A 27,186-nucleotide genomic window follows, 5' to 3' on the forward strand; every position below is an offset into this window, starting at 1 on the left:
ATTTTACTCATGCTTTTGAGGCCACCTTGGGAATATATTACATTCTTTTCAAATAACTCATGTAGTGTCATTGATCACCCAAAAGATTATACAAGTAGCTGAGAATCATTCTGCAGCACATAGTCAGAGAGGTTGATCTTTCCATCTGATTTAGTGGCTTTCTGGTTACGAATATAATGTAATCCTTATCCTAATAATACTGGGAACCTCAATCTCATGCGCAAAGCAGACAAACAGAAAGTGTTGAACTTCTTCCCTTGCACTCACTTAGAAAATCTTATGAGAAAAAGGCAAAAGGTCCAGGACAGTACTAATAGGAGTTTGTTGAAACTCAATGATCATAGATAAATGTAGCTAGCGAGTGGCTCCTCTGCCTGTCTTCTCGTCTTTTCCAACAGGCAAAGAAGTGAGAATAGTATTCTGAATCCATTAAAAGTAGGCAGACTAACAAACCGTGGAGAAAGTGAACGTGATATAGTATAAAACCGGAAAGGAGACTAGTATATACAAAGAGATGGAACCTGAGGAGCCACATTCTCAGTTGAGAATGAATAAGAACTGATGAGAAAAATGTAGATATTAGCATTAGTTAGTCAAAAGTAGGTTAATGCCAGGCTTAGCCATACATTGTATAAAATAATCCTAGAGCCATTTTAATTTCTTATTGCTGCATATTTGATTAAACAATTTAGTTAAATAAGTTATTTAGTGACTACTAATTTTTAATTTTTAGAAAAAATTGTAGTAATATAGGAGAAATTAAAAGCCTAGGTTTAATTCTCACATTTAGGTATGATTCCAACAATCTCTGTGATATGCATGTTTGAAATTTGGAGAGCTGTATCAGAAAAGAATTGAAGAATGTTAAGTATTAAACATATGCTTCATGAAAGAACATTACCTTCAGTCAAAAATATGGTAGAAGATGGAAAATGCAAAATCATCAGTAAAGCACCAGTAACAACTCATTTTGTACATTAGTTGGTTTTGATTTTATAATATTCCTAATATATATGAATGAAATGTTTAGTGTTTGGGAATAGTGTTGGTAATGATAGCCACCCCACCTTTTCATTTGGGTAATAAAATAATCTCTGACATAATTTAAAATGGCCATTTTCTTTTCTAGGTAAAAGTTCATTGGTCCAAAGATCTGCTTCTCCAAAACGCAGAATTCAACTCATTTTCTACATTTCTTTACCTATGTTTGTCATTATTGCTGCTGTTTTAATAAAGCAGGATAAAATAAGAGATCTATGCTACAGAGGTGAAACTGGAAGTGAGAGGTATATATATACTATACTAGAGGCCCGGTGCACGAAATTCGTGCACGGGGGTGTGTGTGTCCCTCAGCCCAGCCTGCACCCTCTCCAATCTGGGACCCCTCGAGGGATGTCCGACTGCCCGTTTAGGCCCAATCCCACTGGGCCTCACAATCCAGGACTGCTGGCTCCCAACTGCTCGCCTGCATACCTTCCTGATTGCTCCTCACCGCTTCTGCCTGCCAGCCTGATCACCCCCTAACCACTCCCCTGCCAGCCTGATTGATGCCTAACTGCTCCCCTGCCAGCCTGGTCACCGTTAACTGCCCTTCTCTGCAGGCCTGGTCACCCCTAACTGCCCTCCCCTGCTGGCCTGATAGCCCACAACTGCCCTCCCTTTAAGGCCTGGTCCCTCCCAACTGCCCTCCCTTGCTGGCCATCTTGTGGTGGCCATCTTGGGTCCACATGGGGGCAGGATCTTTGACCACATGGGGGCAGCCATCTTGTGTGTTGGAGTGATGGTCAATCTGCATATTACTCTTTTATTAGCTAGGATAGAGGCCTGGTGCACGGGAGGGGGCCAGCTGGTTTGCCCTGAAGGGTGTCCCGGATCAGGGTGGGGGTTCCTTTGGGGCCTGGGGTGGCCTGGGCAAGGGGTCTGTGGTGGTTTGCAGGCCGGCCATGCCCCCGGAGACCCAAGTGGAGGCCCTGGTATCTGGGGTATATTTATCTTCTACAACTGAAACTTTGTAGCCTGGAGCGGAGCCAAGCCTTCTGCTTGCTCCATGGCGGCAGCCTTTTTTGGGGGGATTTATGTATCTTCTATAATTGAAACTTTGTAGCCTTAAGCGAGGCCTGGGCTGGCCAAGGTGTGCAGAAAGCTTGGCTTCCTCCATCACCCGGGGCAACCCTAGCCTCCTGCTCTTTCCAGCTCCATGGCTGCCTCCATTTCTGTTTGGGTTTATGTATCTTCTATCATTGAAACTTCGTAGCCTTGAGTGGAGGCCTAGGCCGGCAAGGGCAGGTGGAAAGCTTGGCTTCCTCCATTGCCAGGGAAACCCAAGCCTCCCTCCTGCTCTCTGTGACCGTAGCCATCTTGGTTGGGTTTATTTGCATATTCACTCTGATTGGCTGGTGGGTGTGGCTGGTGGGTGTAGCGGAGTGAGGGTTAATTTGCATATTACTCTTTTATTAGATAGGATATATGTACACTAATAAAGGGGTAATATGCTAATTAGACTGGACGTCTTCCAGACGACCTTCCTGACAAAGCCAGGTCCAGGCGAAGCAGCCCCTGGTCCCGGACATCTGCAGCTGGCCCGGCCAAAGCTGGCCTGGGTCCCAGGTGCTTTCAGCTGGCCAGAGGGAGGGAAGCCTGGATCCTGGGTGCAGGGGCCGAGGCAGAGGCAGTTAGGGGCAACCAGGCAGGCAGGGGAGCAGTTAGGTGTGATCAGGCAGGCAAAGGTGGTTATGGGCTATTAGGCAGGCAGGCAGAGGGGTTAAGGGTGATCAGACAGGCAGGCAGGTGCGTGGTTAGGAGCCAGCGGTCCCAGATTGCAAGAGGGATGTCCGGGGATTGGGCCTAAACCGGCAGTCAGACATTTCCCAAGGGATCCCAGATTGGAGAGGGTGCAGTCCAGGCTCAGGGACCCCCACACACACAATGCACGAATTTCTAATTATATGTATGTATGTATATGTCCTATCTAATAAAGAGGGAATATGCAAATTGACCATCACACCGTCACAAGATGGCTGCACCCACAGCAGAGGCAGGGATTCCATAACACAAGATGGCTGAGCCCAGAGCAGAGGCCAAGTTCTTGTAACAAGACTTAATGAGCAATCAGCAGGGATCTGAGGCTGCGTGGCTCTATGCCGGGGCAGGGGACCTGAGTCTGTGCCCCCCCCACCTGGTGGGCTTGACAGGGGACTTCAGGCTGTGACCCTCCACCCACCCAGCAGAGCTTAATGGGGGAACCTCAGGCTGTGCCCCCACACCCCGGCGACAGGCCGGAGGACCTGAGGCCATGCCCTCTGCTCTGGCATCAGGCCAGCGGACCTGAAGCTATGCCCCCCACCATGTGAGGCTTGACAGGGGACCTCAGGCTGCACCCCCTGCCTGCGGGGCTTGATGGGGAACCTCAAGTTGTGTCCTCCACTCTGGCCCAGGCCGAGGGATCTCAGGCCATGGCCCCTGACCTGGTGCCAGGCCGGGGGACCTGAGGCTGTGCCCCCTACCTGGCGGGGCTTGATGCGGGGGGGCAGCCGGGTCTGGATGTAGCCCAATGGGGGTGGGGTCGGCTGGGTCTGGGTTTCGTGTGATTTCGAGGCACACATGGGTGGGCGGGGACTTGACTCTGGTTCCCATGGCACATCCCAGACTCTGACAGGAGGAAGATTTTTCATATACATTTTACTAATTTTCTTTCATGTCTGACACTTCTATTATAGAGAAAGGGCAAATAGCAATGTTAAAATATTTCATCTAATTAATTCCCTTTTAATGTGCATAAATTTTATGCACTGGGTCACTATATATATATATATATATATATATATATATATGTATATATATATATATATATATATATATATATATATATATATTTCATTAAATAAGCCAAAAAATAGTATTCACATTTCATCAGTTATAATCTAAGACTATAAGTAAAGCAGTATGTGGAGAGGCCCAGTGATATATTTAAAACCAGCTTGGTATCCTCCATATTTTTTTCTGGTTTTATTCATTTTACCACTAGGCTTGATGAGAACAGATGGCACTGCATTACAAGGGAACTTTCAGAAAATTAATGTTTCAGATACAGAGTCTCAGACCAGTGGGAAACACCTTTATTAGAGCACCTCTTAGAGATAATATCTGTGAGCCTGAATGGAAAAGCTATGCTATTTTCAAGTTTTTAGAATTATTCTCCATCCCCAGCCGGTGTGGCTCAGTGGTTGAGCATCAACCTATAAACCAAGAGGTCACTGGTTTGATTCCTGGTTAGGGCACATGCCCCAGCTGTGGGCTCCCCATGGGGCATGTGCAGGAGGCAGCTGATTGATATTTCTCTCTCATCAATGTTTTTATCTCTCTATTCTTCTCCCTTCCTCTCTCTCTAAAAATATCCATAAAGACATATTTAAAAATTAATCTCCATAACTCTAAAAATGGAAGTTAATAATGGTTTTTCAACGTATTGCAAACTTTAGATACACCAAATTAGTAAGTGAAATCACCATGTTATCTGCAATCAGTTACATAAATATTTATGGGCTCAGAATGTTTCCACTGCACAGCTCTGCTAGCTGTGTGGGTTACCCTAATATTTAAACATCATTATTGAGGCCTTTGTTAATAACTCACTGTATTTTCCTACAGAAGTATTTACCTCTCATTTTGTATTCCAAAAACTGATAGGAAGAGCATGCATGAAGTATGTGTTATGAGAGGAAAAATGAAATATGTACAAACATATAGAAAATTTAAGTGAAATCTTTGACTACTACTTAATGGTTTTTGGCTTAATTTGACCTGAAGAGTTAGGGATAACATAGAATCGGAGGGAGGGGCTGTCTGTACAAATGTGGCTTCTCAAATAAACTCTTGAATAAATGTAAAATGAGAATAAGAGGATTTAATCAACAAAGCAAGGTGGCTCATAGCATTTGTTCTAATATTGAGATAGCATCTGTTTTGTTTGTATTCTTTTATTTTGTTACAGGAAGATATTTCATTTATTGAATCACTCTTTCTTTGAAAACATTTATTTAAATAGTCACTCAATTAAGATTTAAAAATTTTCTCCATTTTAAAATAAGTTTTATTATGTTTATAGGTCTGTGTCAGAAGAAGGCAGCATTAATGGCAAATTATCCCTAACTGTAAGGTGAGTGTAGAACTGTGTGATTAATCATTTTGCATTGTATGTTTTGAGCCACAATACAGTAATATTTTTTAAAAAATTAAGATGTTTTGTTTCCCAAAGGGCTTCCTTTAAAAGGGAAATCACAAAGTGGGAAAACACTTTTTTAATACATATTTCAAATGAAGACTCATATTCAGATTCTATAAAGAATCTGTATGAAACAATAACAAAAGGTGGGAGAACCTAGTAGTCAGAATATTTGAAGAGTCACTTCATAAAAAAACATGTAGTATGTGTTATAAGAATGAAATATGTACAAATATATAGAAAATGTAACTGACATTTTGACTAATACTTAATGGTTTTTATATCAAAGGGTATCAAAACATGAAAAAATGATCAACATCAGTACTCATCAGGAAAAGGCAAAATAAAAATGAAGGTCCCCTACATTCCTATAAGAATGAATCACATTAAAAAAGGTGACAATTAGGGTTGGTGAGACTATCAAACAATTACTCACACATTGCCGGTGAGAGTATATATTGGTACAGTATACTTTTTTATAGTTCAGCAGTTTAGAATCTTCTGAAGCTACCAGGCTTTAAACATATTTGTAACTTACATTTTCATTTTTAAAACTATCATACATATCATATTTACATTTTATATTTACTTTATAATTAATTTAACATTTATTTTCCAGACTTATTATAAAGGAAATTACCCGTGAATTTTGAGTCTTATTATCTTACCTAATAATAGACAAACATGCAAATTGACCTTACCCCTGCCACGCCCACAGCCAATCAGGAGTGAGTATGCAAATTAACCCGCCAATGGCAGGTTAATGTGCATATGCAGGTGTGGCGGGAGGGGCGGGACACCTGCTATGAGGGGGAGGGGAGGTGGCAGAGAGAGGTGCAGGAGTGGTTCTTTGGCTGGGAGCGAGGACTTGCAGGCTCCTGGGTGGCCGGGAACAAAGCCAGGGGAAGGAAGGCCTATTCTTGCACGAATATCATGCAACGGGCCTCTGGTCCTATCTAATAACGAGGGAATATGCTAATTGACCCTCACGCCATCGCAAAGATGGTGGCACCCACAGCCAATAAGGAGGGAATATGCTAATTGACTTCCACGCCCTCAAAGATGGTGGCGCCCACAGCCACAAGATGGCAGCGCCCAGTCCCTTCAGCCTTGCCAGGGCGGTAGGCGCACCTGCCTCCGGAGTCCCCCAGTTCCTTCAGCCCCCCAGCCACCCAGGGATGGCCCAAGGCACAGGCAAGCCTCAGATGGTGGCTGCCCAGCTGCCCAGGGCAGCCCGAGGCTCAGGTCAGGGCCGGCAGAGGCTTGTGCTGCTGGCAGTGGCAGCAGCAGAGGTGTGATGAGGCATCGCCTTCCCCTGATCACCGGGTCACCTCCCACCCCTGAGGGCTCCCGGACTGTGAGAGGGCCTAGGGCGGGCTGAGGTACGCCCCCTCCAGTGCATGAATTTTCATGCACTGGGCCTCTAGTCTAAAATATTTCTCTTTCCCTTTCCATTCAAGTTGAAGCTGTCATTACCTCTTCCTTTTTAATCTTTTAACTCTAAAACGTATCCTCTTCTTTTTCAACATCTATGTATATGTAGGTTTCTGTATATTTTGAGGGCAAAGAATTGAGGGGATGGAGGTGTAAGGTAGGGCAGGCAGGTAGGGAGCAGTTATCAGGTCTTACTTTGCCTTCTCCCCTTCCTGTGCTTACACATAAAGCTTTTTCAGTGCCTGACCGTTTAAAAAATATATTATTATAATATTATAATTTTATTTTAAATAAACTCAATGAAAATATATTTTGGATACATGGGTACATAGACTTGAGAAAAAGATTCTGAAATGCATATAAAAGGAAAGTAGGGATATCCAGGTAAATTTTGGTTTTAGAACTAAACTAACAGTGAATTATAATATAGGTAATTTTATTTTCAAACTTTATATTTCTGATTGTTAATATATTGTCAAATATTTATTAAAATTTCAAAGTTACCTTGGTAGATATATAAATTAAGCATACATTTTAATAATCAACACACAAAGACGATTTTCATTAATAATATAGATGCATATCTTCTTAAATGTTTTTCTAGGTAAACATAAAAGTACTTTTTTTTTTTAAACTTAGAGACTATTACGGACAGTTCCTATCTTAAAATTAGGCCTATATAATTATTTTCTGACATTTGGTATTCAATTTAAAAATGAAAAACAATTTATTTTAAAATTGGTTATTATGAATATTTAGAGTACTTTTAGTTTTTCATTATTACAAACTTCCTGTAAATAATATCCTTAAATGGATACACATTTTGGAGCAATTGTCTGATTATAGTCTCAGGTTAAATCCCTAGAAGAGAGATTGATCAAAGCATAAATATAGTATGTACACTCTTATTGTTTTTTGATATCTGTTGCCAAATTACCTAGTTGTAATGATCACCACCAATCTGTATGTATCCAGTTGTAACTTCATAAATTATTTACTTTTAGTCAATTGGACATGTAAGTAGTATATTTTCTGAGAGAGAGCATATCTTAAAATTTTACTGTTTTTTACTGTCCTATTGACTTTTTTGTTATTTTTTTCACTATGGCATTTAGTAATGAGCTATGTCTATAAAGAGTATGGCATAGAAATAAAAAGTACAAAATGTTACCATATGGAACTAGAGGCAATTTTGAGACTCCTTTTAGTATTAGGGATGCTAATTATATTTTTACCTTCTGTCTCTCTGCTGATTTTTCTGTTATGTAAGTTGGGGTTTTAGATCTAGCATACTGTTAACAAATAACATGTTTTAAACAGTATTTATCTTGGTTCTAAAAATATTTTGTCATTTTTGCTTTTATATTTAAGTTTACAACAAACATTTTCAGTTTATTTCATGCTTAACTGGTTTCATTTTTGATAATTTTAAAGAGTGATTTTAGATTTTAATGACATTAGATCATCTTCATCCAGAGTCCTTGGACTGCCCAAATATTTCCTTGGTGCTCCTCTCTTAATTCATCCAGTAGATTGTATGTGTATCAAAGTGTGTGAAACATTCTACTAAACATGGATAACTAAACAGAGTATTTATAAAACCACTTCTATTATAAAATTCAGAGTATTTGCAGTTGAGGTAACAGATCCTTGTTTTTTTTTTCTGGATTTAGTTTTCATTTCCTTGATCCTTACAATTACCCACACCTTTTAAATTACTTGTGTTAGAAATATGTTAGCTCAGAAAAAAAGAATCAACTCCGGTATTTTGTTTTCTCTTACAGCAACAGTCTCTAACAACTTCGGCCTGAAGAGAGGATAAATCCAAATAAATCATCAGAAACTGGCCTAAACCAAGAAGAGATAAAAACATAATTTATTCCTCACCTCTGTTGTCACTACTGAAGGTTTAAATTATGAAATAATAAATCATCTGCATCTAAGTCACCTGAATTATATCTGGTGTTTATGTATTTCCAGCATCAATTTTCTCCCTATCTACTCCAACTTGAATCTTGAAGAGACTCTGAATCAGGGGAAAGTAAACGAGGATCCTTGTCCCATGAAGCCAAGAGGGCCTATTTTTTTATTTTCCATCAGACAAAATAGTCCTTCACAACAGTGTCCTAATCAGGCAGCCGAACACCATCTGGCAAATACATACCTTTCTCACAAAGTAGAAGCAGTCTCTGTACCCACAATTATTATCTGCCTCTACACTCACCATCTTACATCGTAGCGGTACCTGAACTCTCTGGCTCAGCAGCTTCTCCTGTCTCTCCTGCCCAGCACACTCTAGCTGGTTAACATGGTAGCTATATCTAAGCTCTCTATGAGCCCTTAGCCTTACATGGTCGCAGTACCAGCTCTCAGCTCCATCTGAGCTCTCTAGCCTTTTCCCTTCCTAGCTGCTCTCTAGCCAACTAGCTGGTCAGTAACCTGCATATCACTCCAGAGACAAAGAAGGCTAGTTGCCAACAGTGGCATTAATCATTTGGGTTATAGAAGGGCACAGCACATTGTGAGATTGTAGTGGCCTTGCAGCTGCTTATGGTATCTTAGCCTAGGGCAGTGGTCGGCAAACTCATTAGTTAACAGAGCCAAATATCAACAGTACATGATTGAAATTTCTTTTGAGAGCCAAAATTTTTAAATTTAAACTTCTTCTAATGCCACTTCTTCAAAATAGACTCGCCCAGGCTGTGGTATTTTGTGGAAGAGCCACACTCAAGGGACCAAAGAGCCGCAGCTTGCTGATCATGGGCCTAGGGGCAGAGTGGCCTTGGACATTCGTTATACTATCACCAAGGCCTCCATACTCTAGCCTTGACTAATCGGGGACTCTGGTGTGGTTCCCATATTGGTTATTATTATAGTGAAGTCACTATGTTATGGTGTGCAACTCATGTCTCTTTCCATTTCTGCCTTTAAAAATATCAAGTGGCAGTTTGAAATTAGCCTTCACTGAAACTGATAAACCCATAAGTCTCCCTCCCAACCCACCCTGAGAGAGATAGTTGTGTAATATCATTGAGCACACAGCTGCCCTTGGGGGTATCACTTTTTTTCTATTTTCCTTTAAGTACCTTATTTGAGGTCCATTTCTATTATGGCTGTAATCTACAAATCATCCTGGACAAGAATACTCAATTGCCTCGGTTGTTTGACCTGGGTTGGCAGAGCCTATGAGCCATGCCTGTAGGAAGCAAAGAAGGTATATTTCAGATCTGCTTTCTGTTACGGAGAGTAGAGAAGCTGCTAAGAAGTACTATTGTTGCACCACCCAAAGTGGTAAGGTTGCCCAGTCTGTTGTTACTAGTAGAGATAACTTTACCCTACCTTTAGGGCTCTCCGCATACTGATGAGCTGGGAGATCTGAAGAGAGGATCATCATATGAGGCCAATATTTTATCAGTTGTTGAAATGACCAAATTATGAAAGCCTAAACTAAGTAAAATATCAAGTGGCTCTGGGCCAGGGTGAATTTGGGACTTCTTATAAGGCGGCATTTCTACTTTTACTGTCTCTCCACGCTGAAATTGTAGAAAGAAGTGAGAAGCAAAGAACAATTCAAATGTGGAGTAGAAATGTCTTGCCCCAAAACCATTTTGCTTTTAAATTTGAAGAGGAAAATGAGTGCTGAAAAATGAAGGGCTGTTAAAATAAAAATTTTGCATGCAGTAAGGAAACTTCTGTTACTCATACTCCCATACAAATTGTGTAAAAGCCCAGTGAAAATTTGGAAATCATATAGTTGTGTAATACTCTGAAGATTGTCCTTCCTAATTGAGAAACATAGGGCTTAGTAATTCTGTATCAGTTAAAATCTGTGCTGTTGTGCAGATATAGTACAATACGAAATCCTATTTTATAAAAGAGAAACATGCAAATTGACTGTACCTCCGCTACACCCACAAGCCACACCCACCAGCCAATCAGGAGCAAGCATACAAATTAACCCAACAAATATGGCGGCAGCCACAGAGCTGGAGAGAGTGGGAGGCTTGGGTTGCCCCTGGCGATGGAGGAAGCCAAGCTTCCTGCCTGCCCTGGCCTGCCCTGGGCTCCGCTCAAGGCTACAAAGTTTCAATTATAGAAGATAAATAAATCCCAGATACCAGGGCCTCTACTTGGGTCGCCGGGGGGCATGGCCAGCCTGCAAACCACCACAGGCCCCTCGCCCAGGCTGTCCCATGCCCCAATGGAACCCCCACCCTGATCCGGGACACCCTTCAGGGCAAACCAGCCGGTCCCTACCTGTGCACCAGGCCTCTATCCTATCTAATAAAAGAGTAATATGCAAATTGACCATCACTCCAACACACAAGATTGCTGCCCCCATGTGGACATAAGATGGCCACCACAAGATGGCCAGAAGGGGAGGGCAGTTGGGAGGGACCAGGCCTGCAGGAGAGGGCAGTTAGGGGTGACCAGGCTGGCAGAGGAGGGAAGTTGGGGGTGACCGGGCCTGAAGGGAAGGGCAGTTGGGGGAACCCAGGCCTGCAGGGGAGAGCAGTTGGGGGAGACCAGGCCTGCAGGGGAGGGCCGTTAGGGACAATCAGGCTGGCAGGGGAGCAGTTAGGCATCAATCAGGCTGGCAGGGGAGTGGTTAGGGGGTGATTAGGCTGACAGGCAGAAGCAGTTAGGGGCAATCAGGAAGGCAGGCAGGCGAGCAGTTGGGAGCCAGCAGTCCTGGATTGTGAGAGGGATGTCCCAGATTGGAGAGGGTGCAGGCTGGGCTGAGGGACACATCCCCCCCACCCTGTGCATGAATTTCGTGCACCGGGCCTCTAGTCTTTAATAATAGCTGTAAGCGTTCAGAAATAAAAATGTAAAGCCATTTCCTCGTCGCTTAACTGCAGACAAGCTTTGATCCCTGGCAGTTTTCTGAAATTATTTTGGCAAAAGAATCACTTACCTCTGCAGTGTTAAATTCCAGTAATTCCTTAGAGTCCCCTTTTTCCCTTAGCTGTCATTTGATTATCCCTCATTGAAACTTGAACTTTTTTTTTCATGTCTGAAACATTTCCATCTCTTCTGAATCCTAGTTGTGTATCTGCCTCTGAGAATTCTTCCTCAGTTTGCTTTGTTACCACCCACTTACTTGACTTTAAATGATGGTGTTATTCAGCCTTGACTTCCATCTGTTTTCTTTGAACACCAGCTTGTCATAACTAATTGTGTGCATCATTACTACCTGTGGAGGTTTTCTTTTTCTTTTTTTCTTTTCTTTTTTTGGAGGTTTTCTAAAATACTCATTCTGAAGCACTAACCCTAGAGATTCAGATTCAATAGGATATTTCTCTGATACTGCTGGTTATTCTCTTGATACAAAATACTTCTCAGTGCTGCTCACTTACATGTACATGTATCCAGATGAATGCTTTTTTCTTTTTTTGTTTTCAGGTCAATGTTTTATCTAGTTCATATGCTTACCTAAATTCCTAGTAGGCTCATGATGGACTGGACACAGATTACAAAAATAATAATTCTTGGTTGTTGTACCTGTTCCTGAGTGTAGTATGCAAGGTCATTTTTTTTTTTAATTTCTTGGAAAAGGGAGAGCCCTACTGAAGCAGGTGGAGCTCCGGTCTGCGGTGCGCTCACATGTGGATCACTGAATGAAAGTATAGAGCTTGCTTACATCTTCAGAAGTACAATGAGAAGTCAGGACAAGTTCCCAAGGTATACGCTTGCCATAGTTCCCATGATGGAAGACATTTTAATACATCATTTGACAGGATTATGGTCATTGATTTGGCTAATGCTCCTCTCTGCACCATCCCCCACAAGTCCCTGTGGAATCAGTTTGCTAGTTTCCAAGTTGAATGCCAAACTAATCTCTGAGGTGATGTCGGAAAAGTGCCCTTGCTGCACTGATAAGGCCTATAGCCATTTCTAAAAGTTGGACACCCTGGAAGCAGATAAGTGTGTGCAAATACAGTGACATGTGGCAGCCAGGAATGTACTCTGGATATCTCCTATAATAAGGAGCTGCTGCTCTCTGAAATGCATCTGTTCAATTTTGTCGAGGCTACACCTCCCATGGTCTGCTCCCAACCAATGATGGAACATATTTTTAACTGAACTCATTATCTCTCACTCCCTGTTGGAATCTGCTTCCTATAACATTGGTGACCCCTTCTCATCCCAGTTGTTTAACATCTTAATAATTTCATCCTTCTCCATATCAAATAATTCAACAAACCCATTTTTCTTCCTAAAAAGCTCAGATATCTTACTACTTCATTCCTCTCCCATTCTTTATTTATGCAGATGTAGACAGTACTGGCCTAACCCATGGAAAATTCCTCTTAATGAAGTTATTGCTTCCAGTCCTCATCATTTTAATCCCCTCACACTATTACAAGTTGTCATTCTAACACAAAACTCTATCATTCATTTGCACTTAAATCTTTATAAAATTTTAAAATTACTTAAGAAAAAAGTTATAAAATGCATTAACATCAGTACAAGTCATTCACAAAAGCATATATAGCTCAGATCAAATGTCACAGCTACTCTTTAGCTTCACTTGATATCTGTATAGAAAACAAAATTATCTTGGTTGTGCTCACAGAGAACTTTGAACATCCCTCTAACAAGGACTTTTTAATTCTATCTGTGGCATCTCTTGTACATATCTAGTTTTCTGTTAGTCTCTGATGGACTTGGAAATAGGGATAGTGTTACACATATTTTGATATCAGCTTAGTTTCATGCTTATAGTAAACATGTAAAAAATAATTGCTGATATAAACATAAATGATCTGAATGCCTATAAGTCTTGCATATTAAAAACTGAGCAGTTATTACCAGTCATGAAAATTAAGTAATTAATTTAAATAATGAATACGTATTTCACCTTTTGGTTACTTGACTGAGCAACACAAATTTTTAGAACCATGAACAACCTTTTAATGCTCATCATGCCTTCAGTGACATTTAGTAGACTTTAAAAATTTGATCGGGTTTTAGACAATCAGAAAAGCATTTTATTTTAAGAGCTGCATAATTAATATTGGTATACGAAATCTATTAATGGTCATAATTTTGCAAAAATATACAAATGCTAACTTTTGAAGTATATAAAAGAATTCAAATAAGTGAGTATGGTATACAACATGCATCACAACAAAACTAAATAATTAGGCTGTGAATATGTTAGTGAAATACTGTATACAGAACTAGCTATTTAGAAGTAGAATTTTCTTATGCTATATTTGGTACTTGTGTATGGTTTTTTTTGATAAATCATGCTAAAATGATTTAAGAAAAGCATGAAAAATATATTTCATTGTTTTATTTTGTTTCATTTTACATATTGGGAAAACTCAATCACTTTATTGTGTTTATAAATATTGCATGTAAGGAATACGAGCACATGTATTCCATAGAAGAACAAGTTAAGAACTGTCTGGCATAGAAATCCTTGCAAAAGTTAAAAATTTGCAAGTCACTAACCTGTATATTAAGCCATCAAATGAAAGCTCTTTTCAAGTTAATTCCATGCCTTTCTACATGTGAACTCCACACTGATGTGGGGCGGGGGGGGGGGGGGAGGAGTTTACTTTCAACTTTTATTTAGTCTGCTTAGCTGCAGAAACCAAATTATACACAAGGAATAAATAATGAGAATATAGAGTTGTTTTTACAGGATCATTTCATACTTGTGATTGTTTTTTTCTGCCTAATACTTTAATTGTAACTTCATACTGGGGGATTAAAACGAATATATACACACATTTCATACTTAGTTTTTAAATTTAGTTTGTTTAACCAAAGAATTTTCTAAGAAATGAACTTACTACCAATTGAAGAATTGATTTATATATATATATTTTTAAAAAAAACAATATACCTTTATGTTCATGGGTACGTCTGCATTTGTTTAGACCTGAGACATGGGGCAGTAGATATGATTAAAATAGGCAATTGTCTGCTACTAAGTATAGTGTAAATTTCTATTGCCTTCTTCCTTCATTATAGTAATTCAGCTCTTGTACCAGAAAGCTATGAAGTGAACTCTTCATATTGCCAAGAACTTCACCACCAATAGCTGCTTCCAGAGAAGAAAGTTGGCTTTATAACCGAAAATTACCCCCCAAAGACCTTTAAAATGTCAGCCTGGGAGAAATAAAGCACCTGGCAGGAGGTAGGCTCCCTGGCGGGGTCCACTCTGTTGGGCGGGGCCAAACAGTCTCACATTCCATCCGCCCTGCCCAGAACTCAGCCCCCTGCACATGCGCGAGACGCCTCAGTTATGCCACCAACTGCCTGCGCTGTGGCCAGGGTCACCTGGCTCACAATGCTGTTTCACTTGCTGATCCTCGCAGGCCTTGGCAGGTTGATCTTCGCAGACCATTGTAAGTGGGGGAACCTGCGCCTTAGGAGGGCCGCCCAGCACAGTGTCGCTGGGGGAGGCGAGTGTCTCCCTTCTTCCTCCAGATCCCAGGGCCAGGCTGGGGGTCCCCAGTCATGCTGCCAGAGCCACCTAGTTTCAGGGTCCTGCTGAGCCTGGTGGTTGGAGGGCTCAGAGCAGGCCTGGGGCAGTTGGCCCTCACTTACCTGACTCTGCACTGGGGACCTAGAGAGCCTGGATGGGGTCCTGAGACCAGCACTGCCTCACCCAGTCAGGGTTGAGGTCAGCGAGTCCCAGGTGTCTCTGGACAGTGGTAGGGCCAATACTCTCCCATGAGAGTATGTGTGTGTGTGTGTGTGTGTGTGTGTGTGTTGGGACTTGGAACTTCAGAGTGACATGATAGGAGAGGACAAATAAATGAAGATGAAGGATGCTACGCCCTGGAAATGCTCACACGTTTTCTTCTTCTTTTTAAATAGGATAAGCCATGTTCATTTTTATTTATTTTTAAAATTCTTTATTGTTTAAAGTATTACATATGTCTCCTTTTGTTTTCTTACTGCAGACTCTGAAATATCACATCTGCAAATTACAGTGCCACGGAAGCTCGGAACCACCACCAATGATGTCGACGTTTCACAAACGCAAGTAATTAAGAATTCACTTATTTAAAAAAAATGTTTTATTTTTACTGGACTGCAGAACCCAAGTTAATTCATGAATATCCCTTTGTAAAATTTTGTTTTCTAATTAATGTGTTTAAGTGACATTTTATCTGAATGAGAGCAAAAGTTTTGATTGTTTTAATTTCTCAAGTGATATATGAAAATTGTGAAATTATAAAGGTACTCAGTAATGTGATAGGAATCCAAGGATTGGAACCTCAGTGGCAAGGCCAGAGAGGAGCATGAATTGCCAACTGAAAAACTATTAGACACTGAGGCAGGTTTTATGGAATGATGGTCTGACTGTCTCACTTTATGGCACCAATTAAAAAAATCCAGTCATTATGATGAAATATTGCCATTTGGGACGCATTAGATGCATGTCATGCTAAGTAAAACAAGTCAGAAGAAGTGAAGAACCATCTGATTTCACTCATATGTGCTGTATAAAACCAAAAGCAACAAATGAAAAAACAAACAGACCAACAAAAACTCATAGCACAGACAACAGAGGAAAAGGAGGTGGTTGGACTAGTAAAGGTAAAGTGAGCCCAATTTACAGCGAGGGAAGGTGATTTGACTTTGGGTGGTGGGCACACAATGCAATGTGAAGTACACGTGTCCCCTTTTTCTGCCCTTTGCCACTTCCAGGCTGCCCTTGCCCTCAGCCCCTTCCCTCTGGCCATTCCCACACTTTGGTCTTTTGTCTGTGTCTAGGGGTTAGGCATACATGTTCTTTGGCTAATCCTTTCATCTTCTTTCTTCTAGTTCCCCCTCCTCAACCCCCTCTTACAGCTGCTAGTCTGTTCCATGTATCCATGCCTCTGTTTCTGTTTTGTTCCTCCATGTATTTTGTTCATTAGATTCCACATATTATTGAGTTCATATGGTATTTGTCTTTCACTGACGGGCTTACTTCACTTAGCAAAATAATCTCCAGGTCCATCCATGCTGTTGCAAAAGGTAAGATTTCCTTCTTTTTTACAGTCACATAGTATTCCATTGCGTAAATGTAACACAGCTTTTTATCCACTCAGCTACTGATGGACACTTGGGCTGTTTTCAGATCTTGGCTATTGTAAATAACACATCTCTGAACATAGGGGTGCATATATTCTTTTGAATTGGTATTTTCAGATTTTTAGAATATATTTCCAGGAGTGGGATCACAGAGTCAAAAGAGAGTTCCACTTATAATTTTTGGAGGAAATTCCATACTGTTTTCCACAGTGGCTGCCTTCTGATCAAGAGTGCATGTTTTCTCCACATCCTCGCCAATCCTTGTTATTTGTTGATTTACTGATTGTAGGCAGTCATTCTGGCAGGTGTGAGATTTCTGCTAGCAGTGTATGAGTTTCTGTTAGTCCGCATCCTCACTAACACTTGGCATTCTCAATCTTTGTTGTTTGCAGTTTTGTTCATTTTATTCCCTATCTGCTATCCTTTTTAGATTATTTGGCATCCTACAAATAGTGATGATGAGTGATATGTAGAATGTTAATAGGCCAATTGGATATGAATTGCAAATATCATTCTTTAGTACTGTCTAGGAATCCACTATGATGTTGAGTAGCAGGTAATAGTTCATCTAGTTTATCTATGCTTTTGTGTTTTTGTGTTTTTACTGTAGGAAGAAATTATCAATATTTTAAAATTAAGTGTGATGTTGGCTGTTCGTTTCATGAAAGACCTTTATTAGCTTTTTGGAAGGTTTTCAAATTGTCCATAGAACTATCTATCTAGAGATACATATCCTATATAATAAAGAGGTAATATGCAAATTGACCATCACTCCAACACACAAGATGACCGCTGCCATGTGGTCAAAGATGGCCACTCCCATGTGGACACAAGATGGCTGCCACAAGATGGCCAGCAGGGGAGGGCAGTTGTGGGTGATCAGGCCAGCAGGGGAGGGCAGTTGGGGGCAACCAGGCCTGCAGGGGAGGGCAGTTAGGGGAAATCGGGCTAGCAGGGGAGCAGTTAGGTGTCAATCAGGCTGGCAGGGGAGTGGTTAGGGGGTGATCAGGCTGGCAGGCAGAAGTGGTTAGGGGCAATCAGGCAGGCAGGCAGGCGAGTGGTTGGGAGCCAGCAGTCCTAGATTGTGAGAGGGATGTCCAACTGCCCGTTTAGGGATCAAGAGAGAGATCGGGCCTAAACAGGCAGTCAGATATCCCTCGAGGGGTCCCAGATTGGAGTGGGTGCAGGCTGGGCTGAGGGACAACCCCCCCCCACCCCCCATGCACAAATTTTGTGGACCGGGCCTCTAGTAAGTATATATATCAATGTGTCTATGTAGGTATATATTTCCTGTCAGTGTAGTGAAGTAACCTTTCATTCCTGGGGTAAAGGCCATTTTGTCATGTTATATTTTATTGTTGCATTTAATTTGTAAATATTTTTAAGGCTTTGAAATTATGATCATGAGAAGTGTTTTGCTTCCTCAGAGTATAGTTATCTTGTTGCAATATCTGGATTATACTGTCTCATATAATTAATTGGGAAGTGTTCTGTCTTTATATTCCATGAATTTTTGTAAGATTAGTATTTTTCCTTATTCAAGTGTTTAGTGCATTCACCATTGAATGAGTATCTCTGGACTTGGATATTCCTTTGTGAGAAGATTTGTAATTACAAAATTAAATTCTTGATAGAGTGTTTTTAAGCCAGCAATTTTTATTACTTCTGTGTGTTCTTTTGTATCCATTATATTTTTCAGTTGTTACCATGTTTTCTTTTTCACTGTTTAATCTATTTTAATTTTATTTTAGCTATTTTTTTTTCAATTAAAGAGCCTGTTTCCTATTAGTGGGGAGAGGGAAATGTTGTTTAGTAGTCAATCTCTATGCTTAGTATGCTTATTGTGACAGGGGTTTCACTACTTATATGTAATTCACTAGCCCATGCCAGAAAATATGTGGGTGTACACACACAAACATAATTGTAGGGTGTGTGTGCACATGTGTGTGGATGTGCTTAAATATGCATGTGTGTTTATATTAAAACAATAGTTTATATTGATATATCCAACTTCATTAGAAAACCACAGATAATGAAAAATGGGGCAGGGGTGGGGGGCAGGACATAACATGTGCCAAAGATAAATAGCAAGAGAGTTGGCTTATACTTAAATATGTAAATTTCATTAAAAGTAATTGCTGTAAACTTTGCAACTAAGTCAGAGATTATCTTTCAACGAAAACATTAAATGCTGTCTATAAGAAATACTCTTTAAATAAATAAGACAAATAGATTGAAATAAAAGAATATACAATTTTTAAATTGAAACCCAATCAAATAGTAAATGTGAGTTCATAAAGTGATATGAGAGAAGCAGCCTGCAGAACAAGATAAATATTTCCATGTCTTAATGATAAATATTTTACTCTATCAAGAAGTCATAATTCTCTTAAAAATATTTGAAGAATATATTTATAAAAATATTTGAAGAAATGCAATATCTCATTATACACTGAGTGGCCAGATTATTATGATCTTTGAACACATAATAATCTGGCCACTCAGTGTATATTACTAGAGGCCTGGTGCATGTAATTTGTGCATGGGTACGGTCCCTAGGCCTGGCTGGTGATTGAAGTGTGAGCATCTGGCATGGAAGGGCAGGTCCAAGCTGACCTCTGGGCCCTGGACAGCACCTGGGCCCTGGGCCCCTGTGCGCCCCCCTCCGCCTGAGTTATGGCGCCTGAGTCCCCACATGAAGATGCAGTGAGCGTGGCCAGACATCGCAGGCAGCAGCACGGCTCGGAATCCGGGTAGGCGGCGCGCTCTATGCCTGCCAGCCTTGCAGACTGGCTCTTGTTCGAACCCAGGGGGAGCCCGACTGGCCCCTCCAGTCCCCGCAGCTGTGGCCAGGCTCACCCAGAAAAGGCCACGCGGGTGTGGGCGGGCTTCTTGTGGGCGCCCAGCATCTGAGCGCAGGGGCTTCCCCGACACTCGAGCCCTGGCATCCTCGAGGAGCATAGCAGGGGCTGTGAGAGTGAGCTCGTGGGCACCTCACATTCTCACTGCACCCCTCTCCCGGTCACAACTGCCCCCAGGTAGCCAGCAAGAGGTCGCAGCCCCCCACTCAAGCACCCGGTGAGGTTGGTCGCTGCCACCTACCCCAGTTCCTCGTCTCAGCCTGGGGCCCCACCCCGATCGGGCAATCAGGGCCTGCTGGCTCCTGGTCGCTGTCTGCAGGCAATCGATCTGGGCTGCCCCCCCCCTCCCCCTGCGTGGCTCCCTCAGCGCCTGGGAGCCGGGCAGCAGCCCTGTCCCCCACCACGCCACTGGTCACCATCTGCAGGGTGATCAGAGGGGCAATCGGGACCCTGCTTGCACCTGCCTTGGCCTTGCACCTCCATCACGTGCTCCCCCATTCTGCCATGGTCCCACTCTTATCGGGGCCCATTGGGGCTGGCAGTGCCTCCAGTGCCGCCCGCTGCCAGCACCACATCGCCAATGCCCGCCATGTTCCCCGCTGCCCCCTGGTGGTAGCAGGTGTCATAGCGAGTGGTTGAACGGGTTTAACTCCCAGTTGAGGGGACAATTTACATATTAGGCTTTTATTATATAGGATTCTTATAATCATGAAAATATTTTTATTAATAATTTAATAAGTTGCCCACAAAATCCTATTAGTCAAAAGGTTTTAAGGCTTTAAACAATATTCAAGGAAAGATAAGTATCTTTTTTGGAGAATAGAACATAAATTAACTAATCCCTTAGATTTTTAGTATCATTTTAAGAGGCCAATGTAACTGTTATATAGAAGATAAATAAACTGTGAGAAAATCAAGTTATAGGTCCTTTCACTTACAAAATATTTCAAAAGTGAAAGTAGCAAATAATTGTAAAACATTATGACCAAGTAGCTTTACTCTCTGCAAGAGAGTAATCCTAGAAAAATTTATTCAAATAACTCATCACACTAACATTTTAAAAAGTCAATGACTGTATCCAGAAAGAGCATTTTATAAAATTATTCACACATTTACACACACACACACTCACCAAATACAAAATATTTCACTTTAGAAGAGAACAGATTTAATGTGATTTACATGAATCTAAGCAGAATAGCAGTGCCAACAACAGGAAACTCTAAGTGTCATACTTAATGTTATAAACAGTACAGCATTTCATTTTAGGGCCAGAGGAAGGTGGAGTGCCTATATGTCCATTTTATTCAATACTTTATAATATAAAATGAAGGAACAGAAATGTGGAACAAGCAGGGTTTAGAAGGTAAAACATAGGACCAGCTATTGCATGGATCAGGCTTCTGCCTTGAATAACTAGATAACTGTTTATTTGGTGATGCCGTTATCTGATTTCTACAATGTAGAAGACAAATTATACAGATTTAGTCTCAAACAATAGAATGAAGATAGGCTAAAAAAGTATGGCTTTTGAAATGAAGTAGTACTCAAATCTATTCTTTTTCTACATAATTAGTATATATACAAATAAAGTCACAAAACACATCATGAAATGTATTCAACCTGTAAATTGCAACTTGGTTTTCTTTCAGAATGTATCTCTAGCAAAAAAAAGCAAGTCAGAGAATGACAAGTATGAGTCAGAGAAAGACAAGTATCATGTGATCTCAATCATATGTGGAATCTAATGAACAAAATAAACTGTTGGAGAAAATAGATCCCAAAACATAGAAGCATGGAACAGATTGTCAAATCTCAGAGGGAAGGAGGGAGTGGGTGGGTAGGAATAGATCAGCAAAGAACTTATATGCATATATGCATAACCCATGGACACAGACAATAGTGTGGTGAAGGCCTGGGGAAGGGGCGGGCAGGAGCAGGCAATAAGGGGTCAATGGGAGACCTGTGTAATACTTTCAACAATAAATATAAAAAAAATACACGTCTAAATTTTAGATGAACATGTAAAATTAAAAATATGTATTCCATCAAAAAGGATCAAAAGATAAAATTGAAAACATCAAAAGTAAGTTGGTGCAACTATACTAATATCAGAGTAGAATATAAGAAACACTTTTAGAAATAAAAGCTATTGATAATGCGATTAATTTATCCTGAATATATCAACATACTAAATCTGTTTGCACTTCAAAACAAAGCTCCAATAATATTCAGGGTCAAAAACTGAGATTAAAAGAAGAAAGAAACAATGTCACAATAATCTTGGAAATGCAGACATGCCTTTTTCAATAGACTACAGAAGATTGAACACTAGGTTGAAAATGACATTATCCCAAAATTGCACCCAGTAACAAAATTCACGTTCTTTACAAATATGGAACATTTACCAGAATTAACTATGTGCTACCCCCTAAGAAATGGATATGTTTTATGCTGATGCTCCAGAGTGTGTTCTCTGAGCTGCAGTCTCTGAGGGGATTTGTGTAAGTTGGGGTTTGCCCTTGTGATGAGCACTGTGGAAGGGGAGGGAAAAAACAGGGATGGGGAGAGGATCAACCGAGTCTGAACAAGAGGGAAGCTGGCATGACCCATGAACAAATCTGGAGCTGGGGGAGGGGCTTCTTATTAAATGTGGACTCTCCCTGAAAGTTGTGAGGCAAATCCTGAGGAGAACAGCAGGTGAAAGACTGAGCAGGCAGTGCTTCTGACAGTTACGGCTACTCCCTTTCACCTTAAAAGGGGACCTGCATTATATTCCTCAAATTTCCCATGTATCTGTGATAGAAACTGCAAAGGAGAAAAAAAGATAATAAAATTCAAGTTTCTTCAAAGGTTCCTTAGCATTTCTAAATGTAATCATTTTAAATTACATTTGATCATGATAGGTAATAAATGCTAAATGACGAATGCTCTTAATTTGAAATAGATTTAGACTCCTTGAATTTCTGTCATACATTCTGTGATTAAAGAAAGATAGCAATATATTTTTATATGTGTATATAATTTTGACACATGCATGATACAATCTTGGTTTACACGAATGAGTGCATTTTAAAAAAGTATGGCTTTTGAATTGAAGAATTTCACATTTTTAATTATTACTTTCTCTCTGAATACTCTGTTGTAGGTCATTTATGCCATCCAAATTAACAGGAAAACATATACTCTCCATCTTAAAAAACAGTAAGTGGCCATTCTTTTTTTCATATAGTTGTTTTTAGTGTCTTAAATTTGTATAGTCACTACCCTAAATTGAGACTAAACAAAAGCATGAATATTTCATATCTTTAACATGTTATATCTTCTTCATGAACCATGTCAGACTAGAATTTCAGCCTTGATTTTGAGATTTGAAATTTAATTTTCAAGCCAAATTCTAATTTAATGATGTAAATATTAAGGTATGTTAGATATATTAAGATTACTCTGTGTAACTCCTTAACATGCAACCACAATTGCAACAATTAAGGGTATAATTTTATTTGACTATGTTTAGCTTTTGTATCTTCATGTTATTTCACATATTTATATGATTTTAAGAATTTCACTTGATATTCTACAATATTTTTTTCTCATTTTGCAATAGCATGCATTTCTAATGTCTTAAATATTCTATTATCTATCTTCACTCTAGGAAATCAATATTAATAACTTTCTGTGTACTTTTCTCAATTTCAACTGGCAAGTCTTATAAAAAATGGTGCTTCTTTTCTTGCTCTTTGTGTATTTTGTAACTCATTCTTTAATAGATAACATTAGAAAACATGTAATATTGATAGGTAATGAGGTAATTTCCAGGGATTATTGCTATTGAGCCCTGCAATAAGCATTATCCTATCTAATAAAAGAGTAATATGCAAATTGACCATCACTCCAACACACAAGATTGCTGCCCCCATGTAGACACAAGATGGCAAGCAGGGGAGGACAGTTGGGAGGGACCAGGCCTGCAAAGGAGGGCAGTTGTGGGCAATCAGGCCAGCAGGGGAGGGCAGTTGGGGGTGATCAAGCCTGCAGGGGAGGGCAGAGGAGGGAAGTTGAAGGTGACCAGGCCTGCAGGGAAAGGCAGTTGGGGGGTGGGACCCAGGCCTGCAGGGGAGGGCAGTTGGGGGTGACCAGGCCTGCAGGGGAGGACAGTTGGGGGGAATAGGCCTGCAGGGGAGGACAGTTGGGGGGAACAGGCCTGCAGAAGAGGGCAGTTTGTGGGGACCCAGGCCTGCAGGGTGGGGAGTTGGGGGGGGTAGCAGACCAGCAGGGGAGAGCAGTTAGGGGCAATGAGGCTGGCAGGGGAAGGCAGTTAGGGGTGACCGGGTTGGCAGGGAAGGGCAGTTGGGGGGACTAGGCCTACAGGGGAGGGCAGTTGGGAGGGACCAGGCCTGCAGGGGAGGGCAGTTAGGGGCAATCGGGCTGGCAGGGGAGTAGTTAGGCATCAATCAGGCTGGCAGGGGAGTGGTTAGGGGGTGATTAGGCTGGCAGGCAGAAGAGGTTAGGGGCAATCAGGAAGGCAGGCAGGCGAGCAGTTGGGAGCCAGTATTTGGGATTGTGAGAGGGATGTCCTACTGCCCATTTAGGCCCGGTAGGATCGGGCCTAAACGGGCAGTTGGACATCCCTCGAGGGGTCCCAGATTGGAGAAGGTGCAGGCTGGGCTGAGGCATACACACCCCCCCTCTACCCCCTGTGCACAAATTATGTGCACCAGGCCTCTAGTTGTATATATATTTTTATATAATATAGATTTTGTTTGGTAGCCTTGATATCAAGAAATAAGTTTTTGAAACAAGAAGTTTGAATAATAATGAAAATAGTGATGATAATAAAAACAACAAAAGTAACTGGCATTTATTGAACACATACCATTTACTGGCATATTTCTCAGCAATTTGCATGTAGTAACAGATTTAATATTCACATTTTCTAGTATATTAAGATTTTTAGAGCCATTGCCAGTGTCTTTCTGAAAAGATGGTAGATTTTCAAAAGCCTGCATAATGTACTAAAATATTAGATTTCATCTTTTTTTAAAATTTAATAAATCTTTATTGTTCAGATTATTACAGTTGTTCCTCTTTTCCCCCCCCCCATAGCTCCCCTCCACCCAGTTCCCACCCAACCCTCTGCCCTTACCACCCCCCACAATGTCCTCATCCATAGGTGTACGATTTTTGTCCAGTCTCTTCCCGCACCCCTCACACCCCTTTCCCCCCAGAATTGTCAGTCCACTCCCTTTCTGTGCCCCTGATTCTATTATATTCACCAGTTTATTCTGTTCATCAGATTTTTTTATTCACTTGATTTTTAGATTCACTTGTTGACAGATATGTATTTGTTGTTCATAATTTTTATCTTTACCTTTTTCTTCTTCTTCCTCTTCTTAAAGAATACCTTTCAGCATTTCATATAATACTGGTTTGCTGGTGATGAACTCCTTTAGTTTTTTCTTTTCTGTGAAGCTCTTTATCTGCCCTTCAATTCTGAATGATATCTTTGCTGGGTAGAGTAATCTTGGTTGTAGGTTCTTGCTATTCATCACTTTGAATATTTCTTGCCACTCCCGTCTAGCCTGCATAGTTTCTGTTGAGAAATCAGCTGACAGTCGTATGGGTGCTACCTTGTAGGTAACTGTTTTTCTCTTGCTGTTTTTAATATTCTCTCTTTGTCTTTTAGTCTTGGCATTTTAATTATGATGTGTCTTGGTGTGGTCCTCTTTGGATTCCTTTTGTGTGGGGTTCTCTGCACTTCCTGGACTTGTAAGTCTATTTCTTTCACCAGGTGGGGGAAGTTTTTGGTCATTATTTTTTCGAATAGGTTTTCAGTATCTTGCTTTCTCTCTTCTTCTGGCACCGCCATAATTCAGATGTTGGTATGCTTGAAGTTGTCCCAGTGGCTCCTTATACTATCCTCATATTTTTGGATTCTTTTTTCTTTTTGCTTTTCCAGTTGAGTGTGTTTTGCTTCTTTGTATTTCAAATCTTTGACTTGATTCTTGTGATCCTCTAGTCTGCTATTAGATCTCTGTATAATATTTTTTATTTCAGTCAGTGTATTTTTAATTTCTAGTTGGTCCTTTTTCATATCCTCGAGGGTCTCGCTAAATTTATCGGCCTTTTCTAGAAAATTCTTGAAAAACCTTATAACCGTGGTTTTGAACTCTGTATCCAGTTGTTTGCTTTCCTCCATTTCTTTCATTTGTGATCTGTTTCTTTGTCTCTGCATTTTGGCTGCTTCCCTGAGTTGGCAGAGTGGCTTTGTGTGCTAGGTGTCCTCTAGGGCCCAGTGGCTCAGCCTCCCCAGTTACCTGAGGTGGACACTCTTGGTGCACCCCTTTGTGGGCTGTGTGCACAGTCTTGTTGTAGTTAAGCCTTGATTGTTGTTGGATCACTGGGAGGAATTGACCTGCAGGCCAACTGGCTGTGAGGATCAGCTGTGTCTACACTGGGAGAACTTCTGTGCTGGAGACACCCTTATGGGGCAAGACTTGCAAAAGCCTCTGTGCTCAGCTTGGATGGGGCGGAGTCTCAGGGCGGAGCAGATAGCATTGGTTTCCTGTTAGCCCTGCCCTAAGAGGCCCCTGTGTCTCAGTGTCCAGCAGTAATCACTGCAAGCACCTCTGAGAGAAAGCTGCCCTCGAGTTTTCCACCCGCTTCCAGACAGTCCAGTTTCTCCCCAAATGAGTCTGAGTCCCCAGAGTCTCACCCGGAACTGGAGTTCAGTGCAGTCGGGAGCTTTTGTCTCCCTCCCGCTTGAGAAAGCTAGTCCTCGCTGCGTGTGCGTCTCAGTACCTCTGCCTCCTGCAGCTCCTCTGAGTCTCAGTGAGCTTTTCTCTTTCCTTCTAGTTGTAGAATTTTCACTCAGCCAGCTTTCCTGTGGTTCTGGATGATGTCTGTTTTGTCTTTGTAGTTGTAGTTTTGAAATTGTTGTGCAAGGCAGCAGTTTAGGTGTTTACCTATGCCGCCATCTTGGTTTCTCCCTGATTTCATCTTAACATCAGTTTGTATTTCCCTAAATAACTACTATGAACTTTTATTGGCTATTTACATTTATCTATATGTGGCTTGCATATTCATATATTTTTCTCATTATATATTTTTAAATATACTTTACTTAGTAGAGCAGTTTTAGATTTATAGCAAAGTTGACTGGAATGCACAGATATTTCACATGCCCCCTGCCCCATATATGTATAGACTCCCATGTTGACAACAACCTCCATCAAAATGATATATTTTTATAATTGACTAGAGGCCCAGTAAATGAAATTCATGTATGGGTAGGGTCCCTAGCGGCTGCTGGCTGCCGGTTGGGGCATCCCTTCCCCCAGCTGCCTGCTGCTGCTTGCAGCTGGGGCAGGGCTGGCTGGGGGGAGGGGCCACAGGCAGTTGGCCGGCTGGCTCTGCCCCTGGTCAAACTCCTGGTCAATTCCTGGTTGAGGGGACAATTTGTACTTTAGGCTTTTATTATATAGGATTATCCTGGCTTGATGTATCATTATCACCCAAAGTTCATAGTTTATATTAGATCAATATTTTTATGCTGTTTTTTTTCTTTTGAATGATAAAAAAAGTATAATTCTGAGAATAATTTAAACAATTAATGACAAACAT

At 41.1% G+C, this 27,186-nt stretch overlaps 2 protein-coding genes across 2 annotated transcripts in view; both read left to right on the plus strand.

Annotated features, from left to right (window-relative positions):
• The window catches only part of LOC308243472 (disintegrin and metalloproteinase domain-containing protein 5-like), a gene marked incomplete at both ends in the record, with an annotated part of 133,395 nt that extends 118,681 nt beyond the window's left edge, over positions 1 to 14,714 (plus strand). Inside the window, 3 exons of the mRNA XM_080659017.1 lie at positions 1,130 to 1,286; positions 5,105 to 5,155; positions 14,645 to 14,714. Coding sequence (XP_080515143.1) covers positions 1,130 to 1,286; positions 5,105 to 5,155; positions 14,645 to 14,714 — 278 coding nt within the window. The remainder of the gene's footprint in view (positions 1 to 1,129; positions 1,287 to 5,104; positions 5,156 to 14,644) is intronic.
• A 249-nt stretch (positions 14,715 to 14,963) lies between these two features.
• The window catches only part of LOC308243473 (A disintegrin and metallopeptidase domain 3-like), a gene marked incomplete at both ends in the record, with an annotated part of 82,291 nt that continues 70,068 nt past the window's right edge, over positions 14,964 to 27,186 (plus strand). The window contains 3 exons of the mRNA XM_080659018.1: positions 14,964 to 15,021; positions 15,583 to 15,665; positions 22,712 to 22,767. Coding sequence (XP_080515144.1) covers positions 14,964 to 15,021; positions 15,583 to 15,665; positions 22,712 to 22,767 — 197 coding nt within the window. The remainder of the gene's footprint in view (positions 15,022 to 15,582; positions 15,666 to 22,711; positions 22,768 to 27,186) is intronic.

The sequence above is a fragment of the Plecotus auritus genome (assembly GCF_963455305.1).
Source record: "Plecotus auritus genome assembly, chromosome: 3".
Taxonomy (NCBI): Eukaryota; Metazoa; Chordata; class Mammalia; order Chiroptera; family Vespertilionidae; genus Plecotus; species Plecotus auritus.